The sequence below is a fragment of the Falco rusticolus genome, chromosome Z (assembly GCF_015220075.1).
Source record: "Falco rusticolus isolate bFalRus1 chromosome Z, bFalRus1.pri, whole genome shotgun sequence".
Lineage (NCBI taxonomy): Eukaryota > Metazoa > Chordata > Aves > Falconiformes > Falconidae > Falco > Falco rusticolus.
In genome coordinates this window covers 32,727,483-32,748,259 of record NC_051210.1, presented here as the reverse complement: position 1 = coordinate 32,748,259, position 20,777 = coordinate 32,727,483, and the positions used below count along the sequence as shown (strand labels likewise).

The 20,777-nt window shown below is 38.7% G+C and overlaps 1 protein-coding gene across 1 annotated transcript in view; it reads right to left on the bottom strand.

Annotated features, from left to right (window-relative positions):
• The window catches only part of SLC44A1 (solute carrier family 44 member 1), a 38,759-nt gene extending 18,414 nt beyond the window's left edge, over nt 1-20,345 (bottom strand). Inside the window, exons 1-5 of the mRNA XM_037373876.1 lie at nt 20,281-20,345; nt 19,521-19,657; nt 7,119-7,212; nt 2,718-2,887; nt 597-686 (exon numbers count right to left, since the gene is read on the bottom strand). Of these exons, the coding sequence (XP_037229773.1) occupies nt 597-686; nt 2,718-2,887; nt 7,119-7,212; nt 19,521-19,657; nt 20,281-20,345 (556 nt within the window). The remainder of the gene's footprint in view (nt 1-596; nt 687-2,717; nt 2,888-7,118; nt 7,213-19,520; nt 19,658-20,280) is intronic.
• Nucleotides 20,346-20,777: the final 432 nt, after the last annotated feature.

The window sequence follows — 20,777 nt, the reverse complement described above, 5'->3', positions numbered from 1 at the left end:
GTCATGCAGGACTTTGAGTCATGTGGAAATACAAGGACTTAATTAGAAATGCTAGAAAAGCACCTTTGCTTCCCCTCCTCAAGAACAGGTCTTAAATACACCCACAGAGCTACTTGGAGAGCTGAAGGGGCTGACTAACATGTCAGGGTCATACAGACACATCTACATCCTGAGGTCCCCTGGAGCTGCATAACCAGCAATTTACCATTTGATTCCTGCATGCTCAAGTATGCCAGAGTCTGCCAGAGTCGGCCATGCCTGGAAGGCAGCTTAAGAAATAGGCAAGTTTTAAGGTTGTGCTACAAGTGCTGTGAAGGATATCCCTTATTGCCTACATGGGCTCTAGTGAGCTAGGCTGACAGGAAGCTGACCAGACGAGCAGAGCATGCAGCAAATCTCAGAGGAGCAACATACACTCCGGGAGAGGACCGCAATTACAAAGGTGGCATTTTTGATGTTATGTTTTGCAAGGGACTCAAAGGAAAGCTGAAAGGAAACGCATGGTCCATGATCTGCGCAGGATGTAGCTGGCATGAGGACATGGAGCCAAAGATTAGAACTGGGCTCTCAAAAACTGGGAAACAAACAAGACTTACCAAGTGATCCCAGAATGACAAGAATTGTTAAAATCCAGACAAGTACTCTTGAAATGTACCTGATTATAACCATCAAAATCATGGACAACACTGGAAAAGAAGACAAATAAAATAAGCAGAGCAATTATTTCAATTAGAAATAGTCTTCCTAATTTTCCACTGCACTGAGATAGCTGCCTTCCAACAGAATTTTTAAACATGAGATTTCTTTTCTGAGGCTTATGAACTCACTGCACAGACAGTTAAGGAAATTAGCCACCTCTATGTTTCTGCTTTGATACTGTTGATTAAAACAAAAGGAGCATAAATACATTTACATGGTACATTAAATACAAGACATAATGCATACATACAGACAGAGATGTATTTAGACAATGACAAAACAGACAGCAAGACATGATAGTACTCCAAGTCTGGTAACATGAGCACACTTCCTGAGGAACAGGGCAGAATTCGCACTCAAATACACTTGTCAGACAAGTGCAGATAATGTGACACCTGTGTATTCCAAAAAGTCATGCCAGTAAAAAGTAAAACAACTATGACTATTTTCAACGTTCACAGCAAGTTCTTTAACAAGCTGTGTTCATACAGTTCGACTGTCAGGAACCACATGTTAAAAAGTCCTCTACAATCTCAGCCAATTAAGATTTAATGAGCGGTATGTTTAAGTACAGGCACATATTTTTGCATATACATATCATGTACATCATGAAAGCCACTGGAACCTGGCTTTCTGAATCACAGTGTCTTACCCACTGTTTAAAAATAAATGAAATTTGTTTTACAAAGGTATGAAAAATATTTTTAAAATTAACTGTATCTAAAGCTCTACTAACTTCTGACTAACTAAACAGTAGCACTGCTAATCAGCCACTTGTTCAGATTTGGAACAGTATCTACCGTTATTATCAAATACTGCAGCTGTCAAGATAGAAGACTAAACAGCTTTCCAGTTATAATTGAAAAGATACTCAATGGCCTTGTGTGGTTGTTTTGTAGTTTTTTTTAATGGTATCTAGTATCTTCTTTTTTTAATTTTTTTTATACACAAAGGCAGATAGAAAACAACTTCTTTATCAGGCACAGCTTTGCAGTATTTATTTCTAAACCACACATGGCTCATTTACATGGCTACTATCTGGGGCCTCCAATTTCAGGATTTCAGATTTCATACTTGGTAGGAGTAAAACAGACTCATTAGGAAAGTAATTTCTGTGAGTGAGTAGTATTCCACCTTAAGTCAGAAGACTTTGTTAAAACAGCATTTCAGTCTAGTGATATGTGTCACTCTAGACCAGGGGTCCTCACACTTTTTAACCAGGGGCCGGCGCGGATGCAGTGTCAGGCAGCCATCTGCGGCTGCTTGGTTTCCCCCCCAACCCCTGGCGGGGGGTCCGTAAATACTGGGGGCCGGACTGAGGACCCTGGGGGGCCGTATCCAGCCTGCAGGCCGTAGTTTGAGGACCCCTGCTCTACAGGCTAGAGGCATCTCACAACTGTAGAAACAATTCAGCACCTCTATACTGCTGTGAATTTCCAGCTCTTTAGGCAAGTCTGAGATTTTCAAAGACATGAAGTTTTTCATTGCAGGGGAAGAGGAAGAAGCAGGTAACATACAATACAACAAATGGGCACCTAAGTTTCTCATTTTCCCTCTGAAAGTTCTCATACCCCTGCACAAATACGTTACATGAAACAAACTAAACCACCTACATTCTGGACGAGTGTGCATTTCTCACCCTGTCCTTTTTATTTGGAAAGGGTTTATGTGAACCTCAGTTGGCAGAAGATTAGTATTAGAAATGGGAAAAGGGGGATATTGTAACAAAAATCAGGAGAATCGGGAGGCTCTGTTAAGTACACAAAAAACAATGTTGGCTAATCAACATCCACACATCTCATAATCAGTGGAAGAGGAGAAAAAACAGGAAAGCATATGTATATTGCTTCTGAGTAAGTTACCCAGCTGTCAAATAAAATTTAAAAAAAGCATTCTGAACCATTTTCTAAGGGCTCATTGCTATCATACAAATTTTTTGCTCATATTGTGGTTAGAGGGTGTTAAACAATCTCCTAATGCAGTACTAAGAAATAGCTAGTAATGAGAAAAACAATTACCTAGTGATAACAAGCAAAGTCCCATTATAATCTCTTTGCTGGTCATAACTCCACTAATCAGCCTGTGTAAGACACTACTGTCACTGACAAAGGTGATCAGGGCCTCTGCAAACTTGGCATAGCAGGAAATGTTCACAGGAGCACAGCGATGGAAGAATGGAATAGGTGCACTGGTGACACAAGAAAAAAAATCAGAAAAAAAAATTACTCCTACTTAATATAAATGCCACATAAACACACAAATGAAAGGTGAATAGATGCAACCATTCCACCCTCATAACATCATAACCAGAAACCATGTGTTGAATGCACAAGTGCTGCTGGAATGAGAATGATCATAATGGGAAGTGATGCAATTCTTACAAGTATTCAACCCTGTGAGACTGGATTGCACAGTCCAATAGGAAATTATCACCCTCCCACTCTTAAATGGCAAGGCTCTGAAAATACATGTTCCTATTTCCACTTAAGCATCTCTCATTCAAGCGTCAGGTGAAACAGTGCCTTTCACTCATGCTGGAATGGTATACTGGTCCATATTTGCAGCAAAACAAATCACAGAATGACAATACTCTTCTGGCAAGCATACATTTTAAGCTAAAAGACATAAGCACTGACTACTACTGCCAAGCAAAACCAATGTATTTATTCTTAAGTCTTTCCCCATACTAAACTTGCTACTGTATTGAGGATTACAATCACAATGTTTACTTTAATTAACTTTGTTAAAATTATGCACTACATTCTTCCCAAAAGATGCAAAGATACCTCTAATGTTTCATTATTCCTGAACTGTTTTGGAAGCATCCTCCCCCAGAATACTGGCATTGTGTATTAAACTTTGCAAAATACTCAGCAGAACCTGTTATCAAGTTCATCAGAAGATACAAGAGAGAAAAAATTTCACTTTAAAAGTGGGCAATTTTGTTTTCCAAATGTTTCCCATTAAGTAGTTGCCTTTCTTGCTTATAAACTGTCAGATCTCAAAGTGGCCTATTACATCTTTTTGATCAATCTTCCCAATTACACTTCAGACATATGTCGCATAATTACATACTCCTTCCTGTAACTGGATCCAATGAAAGAAATGTCTTTCGTATTAAGTCAGGTTTTTTTTCTAACCTCTCTATTTGCTTTACCCTGTCCAATCTTCCTTACTTAAAGATTCCAGTGGACTGTAGCAGCAATACACATAATCTTTTGCAGTTTGCCCATTTCAGCAATGACCTATGAACAGCAATTTTCTGTACTCAGTAACTATTTGTTAAGGCCACGCCTTTCCAGAATTTTGTCATTTTAAACATGGAGTGAGTAAATCAGCTGCCTTAAGCACATTCTTTCTGCGCATTGTTTTTTTGGAAAAAAAAGACAACATGCTGAGAAGCATTAGTATGTAATTATTCTGTACAGAATTCAGGAGAAATTATGATCACCTGCCATACCTGGGTAATTAGTCCTAGGTGTTTGTTTGAAGTGACTGATCATTGTAAATTATATGGTTTTAAACTTACTGTGCTGAATAGCTAAATGCATTTGGAGATGCTCATATTGATGGTCTACTTTTGGGTAGTAATGAAGACAGCAGTTAGGCACAGCAAAGTAACCGTGAATTAGTCACAGTTGTTAAAAAAACCAAGTTAAACTCGTAACGATGGCTGCCCTATTTAAAAGATGGCCCGGGTATCCTTTCAGCCTCTTACAACATAGCCTATTTTGGAACACGCAGCATACTGCGGTTCACTGTACGCAGTAATACTGGAAAAAATTGAAATTTGAGAGGTTTATTTAATTGTTAACTGCTCCAACTTTGCAGAAAGCCTAGGGAGTTTATTAGTTGCCAATACCAGTAGCAAAGACCAAATTTTCAGCTGGGAGTAGGCAAAGGACTGTCATTCCTGCACTGAAATACAGAAATAGCCATTTTGAAAAGTGGAACTAATGGGATTAAAATACTGTGCCAAAATACATCCCAACAGAGGAAAACATGCTTTTTGCATACTAGAGTTTATACTACTCATCTGACGTCCCTTAATCTATACCAATTTCACTACACATTTAAGTTATCTATTTTCATGTGTAGTAGTTAATTTCTAGCTTGTTGTAATTAATAAAAAAATGAGGTTATTGGTTCCTACAAGGTTTCTTGAGTAAATGGGACTCCTGAGAATGCACTTTTTGAGATCCACTGCTGTTTCTGTGGTTCTGACTGAACAACTATGCGAGGTGTCTTGTTCAATAAAAAAAATGCAATAATGGATCTACTCTGTGACCTGTGCTATTTTATATGGCCTCTTGATTATAACTTGGTATATTACATACTGAAATGGAATTACAAATTTCTGAGAATCATGAAGAAGAGTGAATAAAGTTCAAGCCAGCAGATGGCAGTGTTAAAAACGTAGATAATGTAATATTCAAATGAAATTTAGAGACCCATCTGATTGTTCAAGTACTAGTTTTCAGAGGAAAGCTTTTTTCCTCTCACTGCTACACCTGGACACATACAGCAACCCGTGTCTGAGGAGCCTGGTTGGAATGCCACTGCTGGCAGCTCTTTATAACCTCTACAGGGCAGCCCCTTGGCACAGCTCGGCACAGCTAAACACCGCAGGGAAAAGGCAGACAGGTTTTCATCTAGGACATGCTAACAGCAAAGTTATGCTTTACTGAGGCTGAGGTATGCTAGGCATGGTTTCTGGAAGAAAAGTGTACCACTGGCTGCATTGCCAGGCTGCACTGCTAAGTCAAAGCTGGACAGAATGCCTTGAAGCTGGAGAATCAAGAGTCAATTGAGAATTGGAACCTCAATTGGAAGGTGTGAAGAAGCCCGGTCATCCAACAGAAAACATCAAGGGACAGTCCTCACAGAATACGTTACCTCCATCTGATGGGAATCAGATGGCTGATACCTCTTGACAGATCATATCTGAGAACAGGAGTGTTAAGTTCTCCCTGAATGCCCCAGCCTACAGGGCACTGGGTTTTCATATGTCTCCAGAGGATTTCATTTCCCCTCCAAATTACAATAATTAACTCAAATAATTTAACTATAAAAATCTGAAAACCAGAGTGGTTTATAGATGCAATGTTGGCCTTTTTTGCCTTAGGCATTAAGTTCAGACTCTTAGATCTCAAAAATATTCAAACACATTTTATGTTGTATTTATACCAAATAAAAAAGTGGAAATAGCTCACCTACACAATAGCTTTTCAAAAATAACGAGGTAGTTTTTGTGAGGGATCTACACAGTGTCATTAGAGCTCTGACATATTGTTCTATCCTTTTCTTTTCTTATTAAGCTGTATTTATTCAGACTGAATGACATGGGAGCAGACAGTGAGAAAAGTCAATATAATTCTGGCAAAAATTAAGACTGTCAAGCCTTTTCAGTACGCAAGCTGGCACTGAAATTTTCATTTGTTTTTGTACTACAGCTGTAACAGCTGGTTAACTGCACAGAATATTAATCTGCAGTAGGGAAAAGTAAAAAAAAAGTTAATATTCTAGCTGCTACTTATTGTCACTACAATAATTCACTGGAGAGACTACCATGCAAACAAGAAAAACTTAAAATCAGAGTTTTAGAACTGATATAATTTAATACATTTAATAAAAACGTAACAGAAAACTGTGCATTGGAAAAGTCTATGCAGTTACCACCCACTACTGAATATGTTTGAGAAGCTAAACTGAGAAAAGAGAATGTGATTCTTCTTGAGCGAGTGGAATTACTGAGAGAAGGGCGTGCACCACAGCAAACACATCACTTTTCTCAGCCATGCTCATCTCCAGTTCTAGCCAGCACAGCTAGCAAGAGTTTCTGGAGCTAAGAACTTTTCTATCCTACTTCACAAAAAGCAGTCTAATATAATATTTTAAACAATAAACCCCAAATCAATCTGTTTATAAAACAAGAGCCCTCTTTTTGGTACTTGCCCACCCTCATATTAGCCATTTGGGAACTGAAAGAATAAAAAATGAAGCAATTTGCTAAATCTGACTGGCTAAAGTAAGGTGTAAGAAGTGAACACTGCAGAGAGCTGCATGTCAGTATATCCCTTTTTCTCCCAAAGATCTAAAGTGCTCCATAATAGTGTCTGATCTGCATTACTGATATATTGCTGAAGGCGATAAACCAGCTGATACTCAGCACAGTGTCAGTTACATGAAGCAGAGGAGAACTTGAAGGTACCAGCTCAATAGTCTGAGTAACACATGCATGGATAGTTTGGATTTTTCTTTAAGAGTTGCTTTCAGAGTCTTTTAAAAACATGTGGCAATAATACACTAAAACATCCAGTTGTAAGACAGAATAAATCTGTGCTGCATATTTTCTACAGAACTGTCACAAACAAATCTCTGCTCCCTCTACCCCCAGTCAGGCAAGATGTTAATATTACCTCTCTGGAACAGGATATTTAGGACATAACTTGGCAGCCCTTGGGTCTGTAGTGTATTCTGATGGCAGTAGTTCATAGCTACACAGAGTGGATCCTGTTGAAAGGAAAAAAAAAAGAAAAGACTGATGGGGAAAAAATAAAAACCAAATATTCTTATTCTTTGCAAAAAGCGTTAAAATTGATACACATCCTGATTCTGCAGCTCTGCATGTTATTACCACAAAGTTATGCTACAGTTCCTCCTATAACAGAACAGTGAATCAAGCCAAACATAGGCTTCAGTGCAACAGAATGACACTCCATCTAGCTTTGGGTCTTCCAACATTTGTGTATTCCAGCAGAAATGGCTAATTCATAATGCAGTGTAAAAAAGAACACAAAGCACTTTGAAGTCATCCTCCCCTGCCACTTCACCACACTTTTTTCTCCATTATTTTTAGTGCATGAATATTGCGTAAGACAACATTCATTACAGAAACGTTCAAGTGTTTTTTTAGGGATTTTTTTCTGTGTTTTCAAAATACAAATGTTCTATAGACTTCAGAGGGAGAAACAAAGGAACCAAACTGCTGAAGTTAGAAAGTTGGCTGAAAAATAACACAAGCTCTGCATTAGATGTCCAAAACTTCTAACAAAGCTAACTCTCTGCATAAACAAATTGGCAACACAATAAAGATCAAGTTGCCTACAACAAAATTAAAATATAATTTAAGGTTTCCTTAGTACCTGACACTTGCTTAATGGAAGTATGTTACCTAGACAGATATCCTTCCATTTGTCTATAATCAAGATACTGAACATCTGAGCCAATGCTTCTAGAAATACAGCAACGGCCAAATCAGATTGGCGCAGGGATCCCTCAGAAACTGGAGGAAGAGGTAAGAAAGCCTCCAACAGTATAAGCTGCCTACCCAAAGACGAGTTTCTTCCCAAGCTTGTTTGCTATCAGATTGCTTACTCCCCAGCACAAGGGCGCTGGATATACAGCTTTTCACGTCCTTTTTTCCTATATAATAAACTAAGGACATCTCGATCATCCCTATAAATATTCAATTATTTCCATTATGGAAGTCTCCTCTCCAGAAATACTTAATCAGAAAGAGTTCTATAAAGCGCATCCAGATAACACATACACACTTTTACCCAAATTAAACCAAGACTTTTGATAGACAGCTTTATCTTTGCCTGTGTGACATCAAACAGAAGTATTATTTGTAGATACTGTAGAATATTATTTGCAGAAATCTTGTTTACCATTGCCACATTGCTACCTCTATGAAGAGACATCTTCTATTTACAGACTGAAAGAGAAGACAAAGAGCAGCTGAGCAGGCTATCCCATGCAGTCTCTGGAACACTACTTAAATACCACTTCTACGAATTAGTTTTTTGGGGCCAGGTCCAAAACACCAAATACACCATTGAAGAAAGTTAGATTTCCTGCAAAGAGAAGATATCAGGTAAAATATCTAAACTTCATTTTCAATTATACTGTTTATATGAATCCTTATGCCTCTAATTGCTTATGTGGAAAACATTGTACCAGATAAACAGACATCAGACGAAACCACCTTCCTTACATTGCAGTTGAAGACACAGTGTCTAAACGTAAATATTACTATTTTTGGACAAAAGGCTCTATAGTGCCACAAAATTTTTTAATCTGTTCTTATACATACAAAAACTTCTGGATCAAGCACATTTACAAATAACGCCAGAATTTGATGGAGGGGCAGCAGTAGAGATACGTCCATGTTTATCTTAAAAACAGAAGGAAAAAGAAGATTGCAGATATTCACATTTATTTTGCTTTGAATATAGGCTTAAAGCTAAGTTATAAAGATGGTAAATAGCCAGCTGAACATGAGCCAGCAGTGTGCCCAGATGGCCAAGGCAGCCAATAGCATCCTGGCTTGTATCCAAAATAGTGTGGCCAGCAGGGCTAGGGAAATTATTGTCCCCCTATACTCGGCACTGGTGAGGCCACACTGTGAACACTGGTTTTGCACAACAGACATTATAGTGCTAGAGTGTGTCCAGAGAAGGGCAACGAAGCTGATGAAGGGTCTAGAGAACAAGTCTTATGAGGATCAGCTGAGGGAACTGGGGTTGTTTAGTCTGGAGAGGAGGAGACTCAGGGAGGACCTTACTGCTCTATACAACTACCTGAGAGGAGGCTGTAGCAAGGTGGGTGTTGGTCTCTTCTCCCAAGTAACAAGCAACAGGACAAGAGGAAATGGCCTCAAATTGTGCTGGGAACGTTTAAGTTGGATATTAGGAAAAATGTCTTCACCAGAAGGGTTGTCAAGCATTGGAAGAGGCTGCCAGGGAAGTGTTTGAGTCACCAGCCCTGGAGGCATTTAAGACATGTAGATGCGGTGCTTAGGGCCATGGTTTAATGGTGGACTTGGCAGTATTAGGTTTATGGTTGGAGTCAGTGATCTTAAAGGTCTTCTCCAACCTAAATTATGCTATGAGTCTATTCTATGACTCTATGATGAGAACAAGAAGTTCTATAGGAAGAAGTGTGTGTGGGGGGGCTGTATGTGGATAACTGAATTCAGATTCATGACAGAGAATGTTTGGTGCCAGCTTGGTCATTTTGCACTACCAGTGTAGAACTACATTATAATTACCTTATGCAGAGGCCCCCACACCTAAATAAGCTTATGGGGCACGGGTGATCTGTGGATGCCCATGTTCCCTTGTGACTTCTAGCAGTTTGCACAGAAGAGAAAATGGGTATACAACTTACTATGGCCAGGGAAGAAGGTTCCAGGCTCTTTGCACAAATGTGTATCTGAAGACCTTCTGTTTGGATCACAAATGTAAGCCAAGCAGAAACCAAATCCCAGATCATAAGCCATTCAAGCAGGACTTGTAGACTAAGGTAACCCAACAAACCCCTGGCTGTGGAGGAAACCGGAGACATCTTGCCAGGTCCCTCTGAAACCAAATGGCATGTTCCCTCCTGTCATGCAATGGAGCAGTGGACGGCTCTGGCTGCCACTATTATCTCTTGCCTTGGAACTGCTCTCGGAGCTCCTTTGGATCTCTTCCCTTCAGCTACATACCTCACATAGTGTGCTGCTTTAAACTCCCAGCCAAGCAGAAAAATACTTTCATGGAGCTTGACAGACAAGGGACATAGCCACCCTGCATCTAATGGAGCTACCAGCCCAATAGCTGCAATAATGCCCATGAGATTTATTTGTCTTTTTGTCCTACATAATAAAGCAGAATAAGTTTTTACTATTCCCATATATCTTTCTTCCTTTGAAAACCTTCCAACTTCTCTAATATTGCGTAGGAGTACTAGAACCCAAATGTGAGCTGAAGTAATGTATAACTTTACATCAGACTTAAACCAATTTCTTAACAAAAGAGTCCCTGTGCATCAATAAATAAAAGTTTTAATTTTGTAAGGTAAGAGTCTGAATAATGGACTGCATTCCTAAACCTTCCACCCCATATCAGTTATTCTGGGTTAGTAGAGACTGTCTTAGCACAGCCAGCCTTATTATTGCTGTTTGAGTTTCCAAGGTCTGCAAAAGTTTAAAGAAGAATTCAAATAATCTACTGTGCTGAGACAAGTACCAAAGACACTACTATCATTCCTAAATTATTATAACTTGTAAATGTTTCAAAAATATTATGGGTAGAATTCAGAGAACAAACTAAAAAAATCATTGAAGTAATACATCCTCTGCTTCCTACAGCAATGCATGTATTTCTTCTGCAGAAATCATTAGGCAAACAACACTAACTGTCCTACAGGGACTGTATTTGAGATCCCAACATGTTGTAACCTTAAAGAAAAATACTTCTGAACTACGTGGAGCAACAGGTGCCAGGCTACTGGTGAGCACACAAGAGTTTACCGATCCCACAGTGCTGTATTTGGTGCTTTCACCTACAAAGTGGTATCCTGGAGACTCTACACAGTTCTGTTCCATGGTTTTATTTCCATTAATAAAAGTTGCTCCAGCCACTGCAATAATCTGGAGCCATGACTGGAGCAAAGTATTTCCAAAGACAAACTTTCAACTTTAACCTAGCTGTAGGAACGACAGCCACTACTTCCTTTAAAAGCCTTCTTTCTGTTTTGGCTAGACTTAGATTAGTAAAAAGCTGAACAGCTGCTACCTCTGGATTCCTAAGAAGAGCTACAGTTAGCACAAATGATGTAAAGATGCTGTAGAAAGCCAGGACAAAGGTGGGGAACTAAATCTTAGTTCAAAGATTCTTTCCAACTGAGCAGGCAAATTATTAAAGGTCTTGCATGCTCCGAGGACACAGTACACAAAACAACAAGACACAGCCCCTCCTTTCCATAGCAGTGCCCGTAACAGACAGTTCCATACTAACCTAAGGTGGTTAGATAAAACTACACTTAGAGACCAGAGCTCCAGTACAGCTTTTCTTCCTGTACTTGCTGTGTTCTAAACAAACATACAAAACTCCTGCTACATCAGCCTCACTATCAATATCAAAATTTTCAGCTTGAGAAATGGCAAGACTTCCTAAGTCAACCGCTAAGACGACTAGCCCACAGAGAAACCACTGACATTAACGCTGCCTGAATGGTAGTGGTGGAAAGAACACCAGGGGCTCTGCTTCCCATTCTGAGCTGCTCAGTGGTGCCTACCCATCTATCAACACTGTTTGAAGGAACTAAAGCAAGGACTTTCAGATACAAAAAAATGGACTCATATTCAGAGTAAAGGATTTCAGCAGAAAAATACAGAACTGTGCAGAGATAACCTGGGGTATCTTCAGTACCAGGAGCAGTACAGTCACCTTAGGAACTTACGAATATGTTCTGCTTAAGTTAGGCACAGCTCCAAGCAGCTCTACATTCCTCCTTTTAGAGGCATGTGGCAAAACACAGACTGAGAGACTAGAAACCGCAGTTTTGATAAGGTGATTTATATGAACCTCCATGTATGTTCTTACCATTTGGGGTCTGATTGACAGTATGTATATGCACATATGTGACATAACTGACTTCTAAAAGACCGTATGATGAAGCAGAAATTATAGTTTTAAAAACTCTACATCTTACTCCATTTTAAGCATTCTCTCTCGTTCTCAAGCAACATCCTGTTAACTCCACCAGTAACATGAGTCCTTTAACACAGGAGTCAAACTCCAGGTAAATACAGAGACAGAAACGTGCAGAAATGTTAGCAGGATTGAGACTGTTTAAATCACAGCTACTGGCCTCTGTACTTCTAGCCCAATGCTAATTACTCTTGGGTTTTGGGTGTTCTATGACCAAGTGTCACCAACTAAAACACAGCTAGTATTGTGAGTACATGAGACTCAGACAATTATACTTGACCAACCCATGCAATACAAGCTAGATGTATTGACAGGTGGATATTGACAGAGCTGGAATTCACTGGTATTCAGGAAGGACAAGGCTCCCAGACTCTAATAAGGACGAAATACTTAACACTCTTCTCCTGTTCTGACTCCAGAGCTTGCCTCAAATCTATCAAACTATCAGCTCTGAACTGTTAATCTCAACCGTATTACCAGTCTGGAGTGTCACACAATGAGAGAACTTGGTACGCTACCAATAACTGCATATTATCCTAGCATACTATGGACTAACAACATGGCATAGAAAAGTGGAAGCGTAAAACACTGCCTTTATGTATCTGTAGGGAATTGTGCCGCAAATTCCACAGCTCAAACCCACAGAACAGGTAGGATGCCAAGCACTACTTCCAGAGAAGATGGTACGTTACTATCTATTGCTGACTTCTGCCAGTAACAGAACGATGTTGCATGACATCAGAATTAGACCAAGGACTAATAACAAGACCTTCTCTTCGCAAACTCCTGCCAAGTGGAAAAAGGTTCAGGCCATCATGAAAGGAAGTAACACCGATGCTGACCAGACTTCCTCCATTCTTTGTCTGTACATCTGACAACTGTAATTATACCCTGTCTACAAAAACAGGAAGTAATTCTACTCAGAGCACAAGCACTAAGTTTACATAAAGTTCAGTATATATTGTATAAATATTATTTAAATTTATTTAAATTATTAAATAAAAATATTATTATAGATTGTATAAGTTTCCTATTTGCCCACAGGTTTTTAGAACAACAAAAACATTCCATAAGCAGACAAGTTCACATTTGATGCTTCATTTAAGAATGGAGTAGCATTTAGCTGTGCATAGATCAGCATCGGAGCTGGAAATGAGTGAGAGAACAAAACCTCGAGTTCTTAGCCATTGATTTGAATACAGCCTGAGGTAGCGGTTAATGTGGAAGCATCTGAGGACTGTGCAAACATACCTGAACATTGCAGCTCAGCCTTTTGCAAACGGTGCGGGAATAGAGGCAGAAGGTCAAACAAGGATACAGCTGAACCTTAACACCTAAATTTAATTTCCGGGCCCGAGCAGAAAGGGCCCAGAAAAAGAGTGATACCTTGAGATGAGCAGGAAGGCACAGGACAGACCACTTTGCAGTCAGGACTTCTCAGATTAATAAAACAGATTTGTTCTTGGTAAAGAAAGCAAGCTTCATTCCTTAGATCTATCCACTGGTGCCTTCCAGAAGCACAGTGTGAGTTTTGAAGGAAAGAAAGTAAGGATTGCGCATATCTAAACATCTAGTTGTTGCAGAAAGACACACCATCACTTCTTTTAAAAAGTGAGCATCAGAGGGCAGGAAAAATGAAGCTTGCTTTAATAAATAAATGTGGGACTGAAGTGAAAGTAAGTATTATGTAGCGTCTGCAAGAATGTTCCAAGAAAAATCCAACACAGAACATCACTAGTTAGATCCACAACTGGAGAACACAAAGACAACTACTGCAATAGCCAAGCACAGTTGCTGTTACAACTGTATGTTAAAAAACCCCCAGACATCAGTCAGAATGCATATACACATATTTTGAGTTGAAATAAAAAGCCCAGACTATCCTCTTCTCTATCTCTCATTCTTATGAACAGTACAGAAAGTTGAAAATAAGTATTAATTTCCCCGTTACTCCACTCATATTTCTTCCAGTGCTAAATAAAATCAGCTATTCTGGAACCAAATTAAAAATCCATATAGTTAAGTTCCAGATGTTTCCCTTACTGTATCTATAGCTCTCCACAACTTACAGCTCAAGGATATCCTTGAATATTAACCTCCCATTTAATATCCAAGCACTATTATTCTAACAGTTTATCTTTTGGTATCTAAAATATCCTCATAGCATTATGGTTTTTAAGTTAACCATAACTAGTGTGGAAAAAAATCTGGTTGATTCCTATTAATTTAATTTTTCACCTCTAGTTTCATAGTATTCAGGTTATGAGATCAAGGAACATTGGTTTTTTAAACCATAACTAAGCTATTGCTGCTTTTAATGACCTTCCTCTTACTGATATTCTTCTCTTTTCCAGGCAGAAGAATCATTTCCTCACGATCATCCTTGTTTCCCTTCTCAGTACGTGTACATATACTGAGAACATATTTGTATGTGTGTCCATGTGTGTAAGTTTAAAAAGTTTTTAAAAAACCACTTTGTCAAGACCAGAACACAGCCCTTATGCTGCTAACAGAGCATGTTTACACAAAATACAGTCCTTACTTTTTCCCTCTTCACAATTAATAAACAGTACACTTTCAGACAATGCTGTAACTCCACCTAATCCTGATGATCCTCAGTAGCTTCACAATCTTTCCCAAGTATCAATAACCATTTTAAAGTAAAACACTAAATACCTAACAATGGCTGTTTCCCAGGCCTTTGTTCTGCACACATCCTTTTCCATTATTCTATTACATTTGATACCAGATTTTTTTCATGTAATTCTAAATAATTCAGTATCCACAGCAAGATTTATTACCTCACTGTTCCTCCCCCCTTCCAAATGGTTTATTAACGTAATCATAACACAACACAGTATTTCTGGAAGACTCCGCATGCAGCCACCTTCTGTTGCAAAAACAATTTCATTCTGACTAGAGGATCCATTTCCAACACAAGACAACCCTGACAAAGTGGCAGTGGATGACTCCATACCAGTCATAGTGTGCTTTTATTCCAGCCATTCAAAAAATGACACTCAAAACTATACTCAGGTTTCCAGAGACCTAGTGGTGCAGAATCTCTTTACCCATAAGACAACTAGAACTAATATGGCACAACAGGCTTCAGGAAAATCACAAGCAAAGGATTAAATTCTAACCAGCACACTTTTGCTAAAAACAAAGAGGAGGGAGGATGGCGGGGATGGGAACAGAAGAAGAATGTCAAGAAGCTGGCAGCAACCCATGTAACTGCTGTTTCTAAGGCAAGTACCAACAGTAACTGCAAAGACATACTTTGATTACCACACAAGAAGATGTCATTATCTTCAGGCAAAAGAAAAATCCTTTTTGTTTCCCCTACAGTTCCTTGCCATAGGTCAGAGAGGTGACCCACTCTTACTTAGCCAGACTGATTTTCTTTATCGTTTCAGGTCAGTCTCTGTAGCAGACTTCATTTAGCTTTACCTCTGGCTCTATCTAAATCCACCCAGATCTCAACTAGCCTGGCCTAGCTACAGAATTCTAAGAACGAAGATGCCTGCCAACATGCCGTAAAATAGAAATTTCATTTTAAGTTAGTAAATGTGCATCCAGACATTTACAGAACAGATAGGAATATCAGTTCCCACCATGACCTGTCAGTATAGTTATTACTAAATTAAACACAACAGAAATTGTGCCCACTTGTTTAGTGTCTCTTTTTAATAATGACATTTCATTACTCATTTGGCACAGTCATATATGAATTACATCTTCAAGGACATTTCCAAAATGCTTTGGCAAGTCCTTGAAAACAGCACTGCAATATTTCATGGACATAAAGTTTTGAAGCATCAATCAGCTCTCTGGAAAAAACAGCTTTCAGTCAACATTACTCAAAATCCATACTTTAAGTGCCAAGACCAGCAAAAACAAATTCCAAGTACTCCTGGCCTAAGATCTTCTGCCAGGTGAGAAAATCCTTGGGAGACCAGCAGCAGCCAGTTTGCAATATACAGTATTCTCAGTTGTGTCCAACGCATAGCTCTACAAACTCAAGTATCAGCATGGCTGTGTGTGAACAGTGTTAGAATGTGCTCTCAGTCTTTCTGCATCACTATGCCTTTCCGCACCACCTCCAGAAGTCGCTCCAGAACATTCCTATACCTTACTAGCTGCACCTTTGCACAGGCTGAAGATCTGCGTGGTCAACTGCCCAGCTTGTTTCTTCCCTTTTTCCTCCTCTCATAAAATGTACCAACTGGTTCCCAATGTTCTGGGTGTCAATTATTCTGACAGCTTAAAGGCATGCCCTTTCTTGTTTTTCTAAAATTAACCAAGCTTTGTGAGGGATTGACTTCTTATACAGCAAGATACTGCAAATGCAGGACCTGACTGTGGGACAGTAAGTGGGATGGGGGCGGGAGTGAAGTTACTTTCCTGAAATAGTGCAGTTATTCACCAAATCAGCTCCTTTTCCCAAATTGCAGCAGAATAGCTAGTGCATCATTACTGATTCAGGAAGCCAAAAGGCTGCTTTGTCATGAAATGATCTTCATGCCTCAAGAAAGCATTTTCCCTGCCCTGAATGCTTATTTATAATCTTGCTTACAGAAAAATACAAGCTGTACTGCACAACAAGTAAAAGCACTGCCATAATTGCTCTGAACCTTAGGGGCTGGCTGTTCTTGTCACGTTATGTAGAGGGAATCAAGTGCCTTTCCCACGTTGGGAAAGATACCGTAAATTCTAAGCTAGCTGGGAGACCATACCTGATGTTGATGAAATCACTAATTAATATAAGGATGCTGTAGTATCTTTTACTACGTTGCATCTTTTGATAAAGATGTTCAGATTTAAAAACCTTTATTTGAACTTATCATACCACTTCTTGATGGACTGAGGCACAACAGAGAACATTTTTGAGCTGGAAGGGTTCTTAAACAGTAATTTATGAAAGAGTTCCAAGGTGCATGGACAAGTAAGGTGCTCCCAAGGATGGCATGTGAGCTAGCTGAAAACGGCTAACTCTCAAATGTATATGCAACAACCTACACAGAGCTTATCCCCAGCACAATTGTGACTTTCACATTGCAGGAAAAGTTAAAGCTTTCAGAAAGGCTCAGCAGAGCAAAGTTAAGAGTTGACTGTGGTCTCTACCCACATATTAAAAAAATTATGATGGTTTTATTGTTGAGTGTCAGAAGCTGCAAGACTGTGAAAATTCAGCATTTATCACAAGAAACCAAACACATATGTCTTTCCCTCCTTCTTCAGAACTTGACAGGTGAACTCTAAATTCTAACTAGATATCATCACAAACAAAATGCAATTAAGCTCTGCACAGTCATGTTCAAAGCTCTCACATTGCTTTATTATCCTTTTTACAGTGGAGTCTATGGTCACTTGAAAAAGAAGGCCAAACATCCTCTTCGGATTAATTAATTTCAACCCCCTATCATAGTTACTAAGTGGCTCTCAAAAATGATTCTGTTTACTGAATACTTTAGTTTTGGTACTAAATCACTGTTCTTGCTCTATTACAAGACTGAATCATGCTTGAACTTTTACTATACATATGCAATAGTTAAGGTGATCAATACTTAAGCTGTTCATTTGCTGGAAACCATCACTTTTTGGAACCCATACAGGCTGGTGAACATTTAAGCAGAAACATAACCATAAGTATTTCTCTGAGCTGTGTGATTCCAGTCTTGAACAGAGTTCATCTACAAAAGGAAAGCTCATTTTAGGTTAGAACCTGGTTTTGATAAGTACAATATCATATAATGAAACTTAGGAATTGAACTCAGTAACAATTCCGTTCAAAACCAGGTTTCATACTTTTGACCAAGCTTCTATAAATCAAAACAACTGGCTGTGATATTAATAATTCAAAAAAAACGTATTTTACCTTCAGGTTTTAAAATCTAAACCACCAAGGGAGATACAGTTGGAATGGAGAATCATGAGAACAAGCCACAGCATGTTTTAGGAAAACAGGTTTGGTGTACTTTAAAAGATGGCTATACTGAATGTATTTCAGGCACAGTTAATGAAAGATTTGACTTATAAACACAGAAATAACGTTTGTGGTAAAACAAGGCATGGCTGCATTTCATTACTTCAAGAGGTACTTAAACACTACTAATGACCTTGACTTCATACCAACAAATAACTGGCTTGCATTAGTTTAAGAAAAACATAGCGTGTTCAGATACAGGGTAAAGAGCAGAACTGTAGATACTGGCTAGTTTCACTGTGGGCTTGCATTTGACAGCAGCGTACAGATCACATGGGGAAGCTCCCGTTCCCAGAACACCCACTGCAATGGCACAGTTGCTGGTGCAGCTCCACACATGCTGTAATACCACATGGTAGTTCAGCTCCCTCATTCACACACGTATGCAGGCACAATGCAGTGGGCCACTCAAGGGCACTAGCAGTGTCCTAATGCCACATCAACTCACTCTGCTTTTCAAACAAGAAGCGTTCACATAACTTCTATCAGAACATAATTTGACATCCCACTTCCTTCTATGAAAAGTAATCAGTTTCACTGCTTTGAACTTGGTCACCCAGACTGACTCATCATTAGCCAAGTACTTTGCAAAGAAATCCTCTCACAGCATTTTAAAAGACTAAGTAGGAAGGCTTAGGACAAAAAACACTCCCACGTGAATAGCTGAAAACCCCTGAAATTTCCTCAAAGTTTTTACCTTTACTTTCTTTTGGAAGGTCCAAAATGCATTTTATTCCATGCAGTGTTAACATATGAATTGAGCTAGTAATATCAGTATTATTACTACAGAGAAAAACATTTATTAATACAGTTTATTTCTTTTACACTTCTTTAAAAAAGGGAAGTGTAAGAAAACAAAAAACCAGTAACTGCACTGTAGCACTGAATGAAGGCAGGAGTATTTTCACATCCACTGCCATACTCTGGACAGCAAGTGCCGTACAGTGGCAGCACTGCTCTTGCTAACGCCATATACATGTTGCCATTTCAACAGCATTATTCTTGAGCAGCAATGTCAGGACATTTCTGTAGTTATTGAGATCATACCCTACAGCCAGACATTCTCTCAAATTCTTGTTACATTTTGTACTCCTGTTTTAAAGATGGTCTTTCAAAACTGTCCGAAACATGACAAAACAGAAGCATACTAATACTTAGTATTAATATTAGTATGTATAAAAACCTAGTATATATAAATAAGATATAGTAACATTTTAGCTTCATAAAAATATCACCTTCTTTCTATTGGTATTTCTTACATTTAATTTTTAATTCAGCTACTACATGAGTCTTTTTTTAATCCTATGAAAATATCTGGTACCTGAACAAAAACAGACATGGGGTTTGCATACCATTAGTTTCTGCAAATTTCTGAATATCAGCCAGACTTTTTAGTTCTTTCCTTGGGCAAGCTGACACACACAAAGCAAGAGACTTGATCCTCTGATGTGCCAGGTCAATGTTACATGGATCCAAGAAGAACACATACCTAGGGAAGAAAAAAAAAAGTTACTTCTATTTTAATTAAAAATTACAGTGAACAAGATCAATTTCATTACAACCTAAAGGATTCAGCCAAGACTAACCATCAGTCTACCCAGAAACACAGGAAATTCGATATTAGCAGAATTTTGTGGGTCAAAAAAATTCATGCACTCAACATAAGACAACACAAACATATAGATATTTATATACTTCTGGATCACACAGAAAGGATGTTTAACTCTACCAGATTCCAGGTCATTCAAGTGTTCATAAAAACAACAGCACTTCTATGATGCCTCTTCACAGATAAAAGTCTAAACATTCACAAACAAAAGCTTCACTCCAACCTTAAACATGACTTCAAGTTTTACAACTTTTCCCCAAAAGACCCAACAAACCCCATAAGGTTATACTTGGGCTGTAAAAATGCAGCTATTTTAATGATTACATAATGCCAGTAATTAAGAACAGCTTTTTGGTTTAGAATGATTTTCCACCCCACTAATCCACATGACAGAGCACATTAGTTTACTACTTATTTTGAAATAAAAATTGTTCAGATATTTCAAGTAGAACAACCTAATGTTCAAGTGTGCTATTTTAAAGAGATTTTATTTGCTAACTTACCATGATGAGTCACTGTCATTTAAAATCCAACATGTGAAGTACATATTATAACTTCCTACTGTCATCTCCTGGCTATACACATTTCATCACCAATGCTCACCCTACAGCACTGTCCATTCATGGTCTAATAAAGATGCAGGATGTTTTTCTATAGTGAACAAGTCTTCCAAACTCTTAAAATTCTGGTGATATAGTATGCACTGAAATACACTCTTTGTATTATCTAACATCACCGTAGGAAAAGACCATTGCTATAAAAAAATGCCATTTCTATTTTTGCAGTCCTCACAACAGGAATTCACTCTGTAATCAATAAAAAGCTCTTCTGCTCCTAGAAAGCATTTAGGTCCTGCCTGAACACTTTCAGTCTATACGGTAATTACTGCCTAACTTTCCCCCACAGAAAGACTGTTCTATTATCCAGTCTCAGTATACAGGAATTATTAGTACTTAGTACACACAGTCTTACTTCCTGAAAGTCCACCAAAACCCATGTC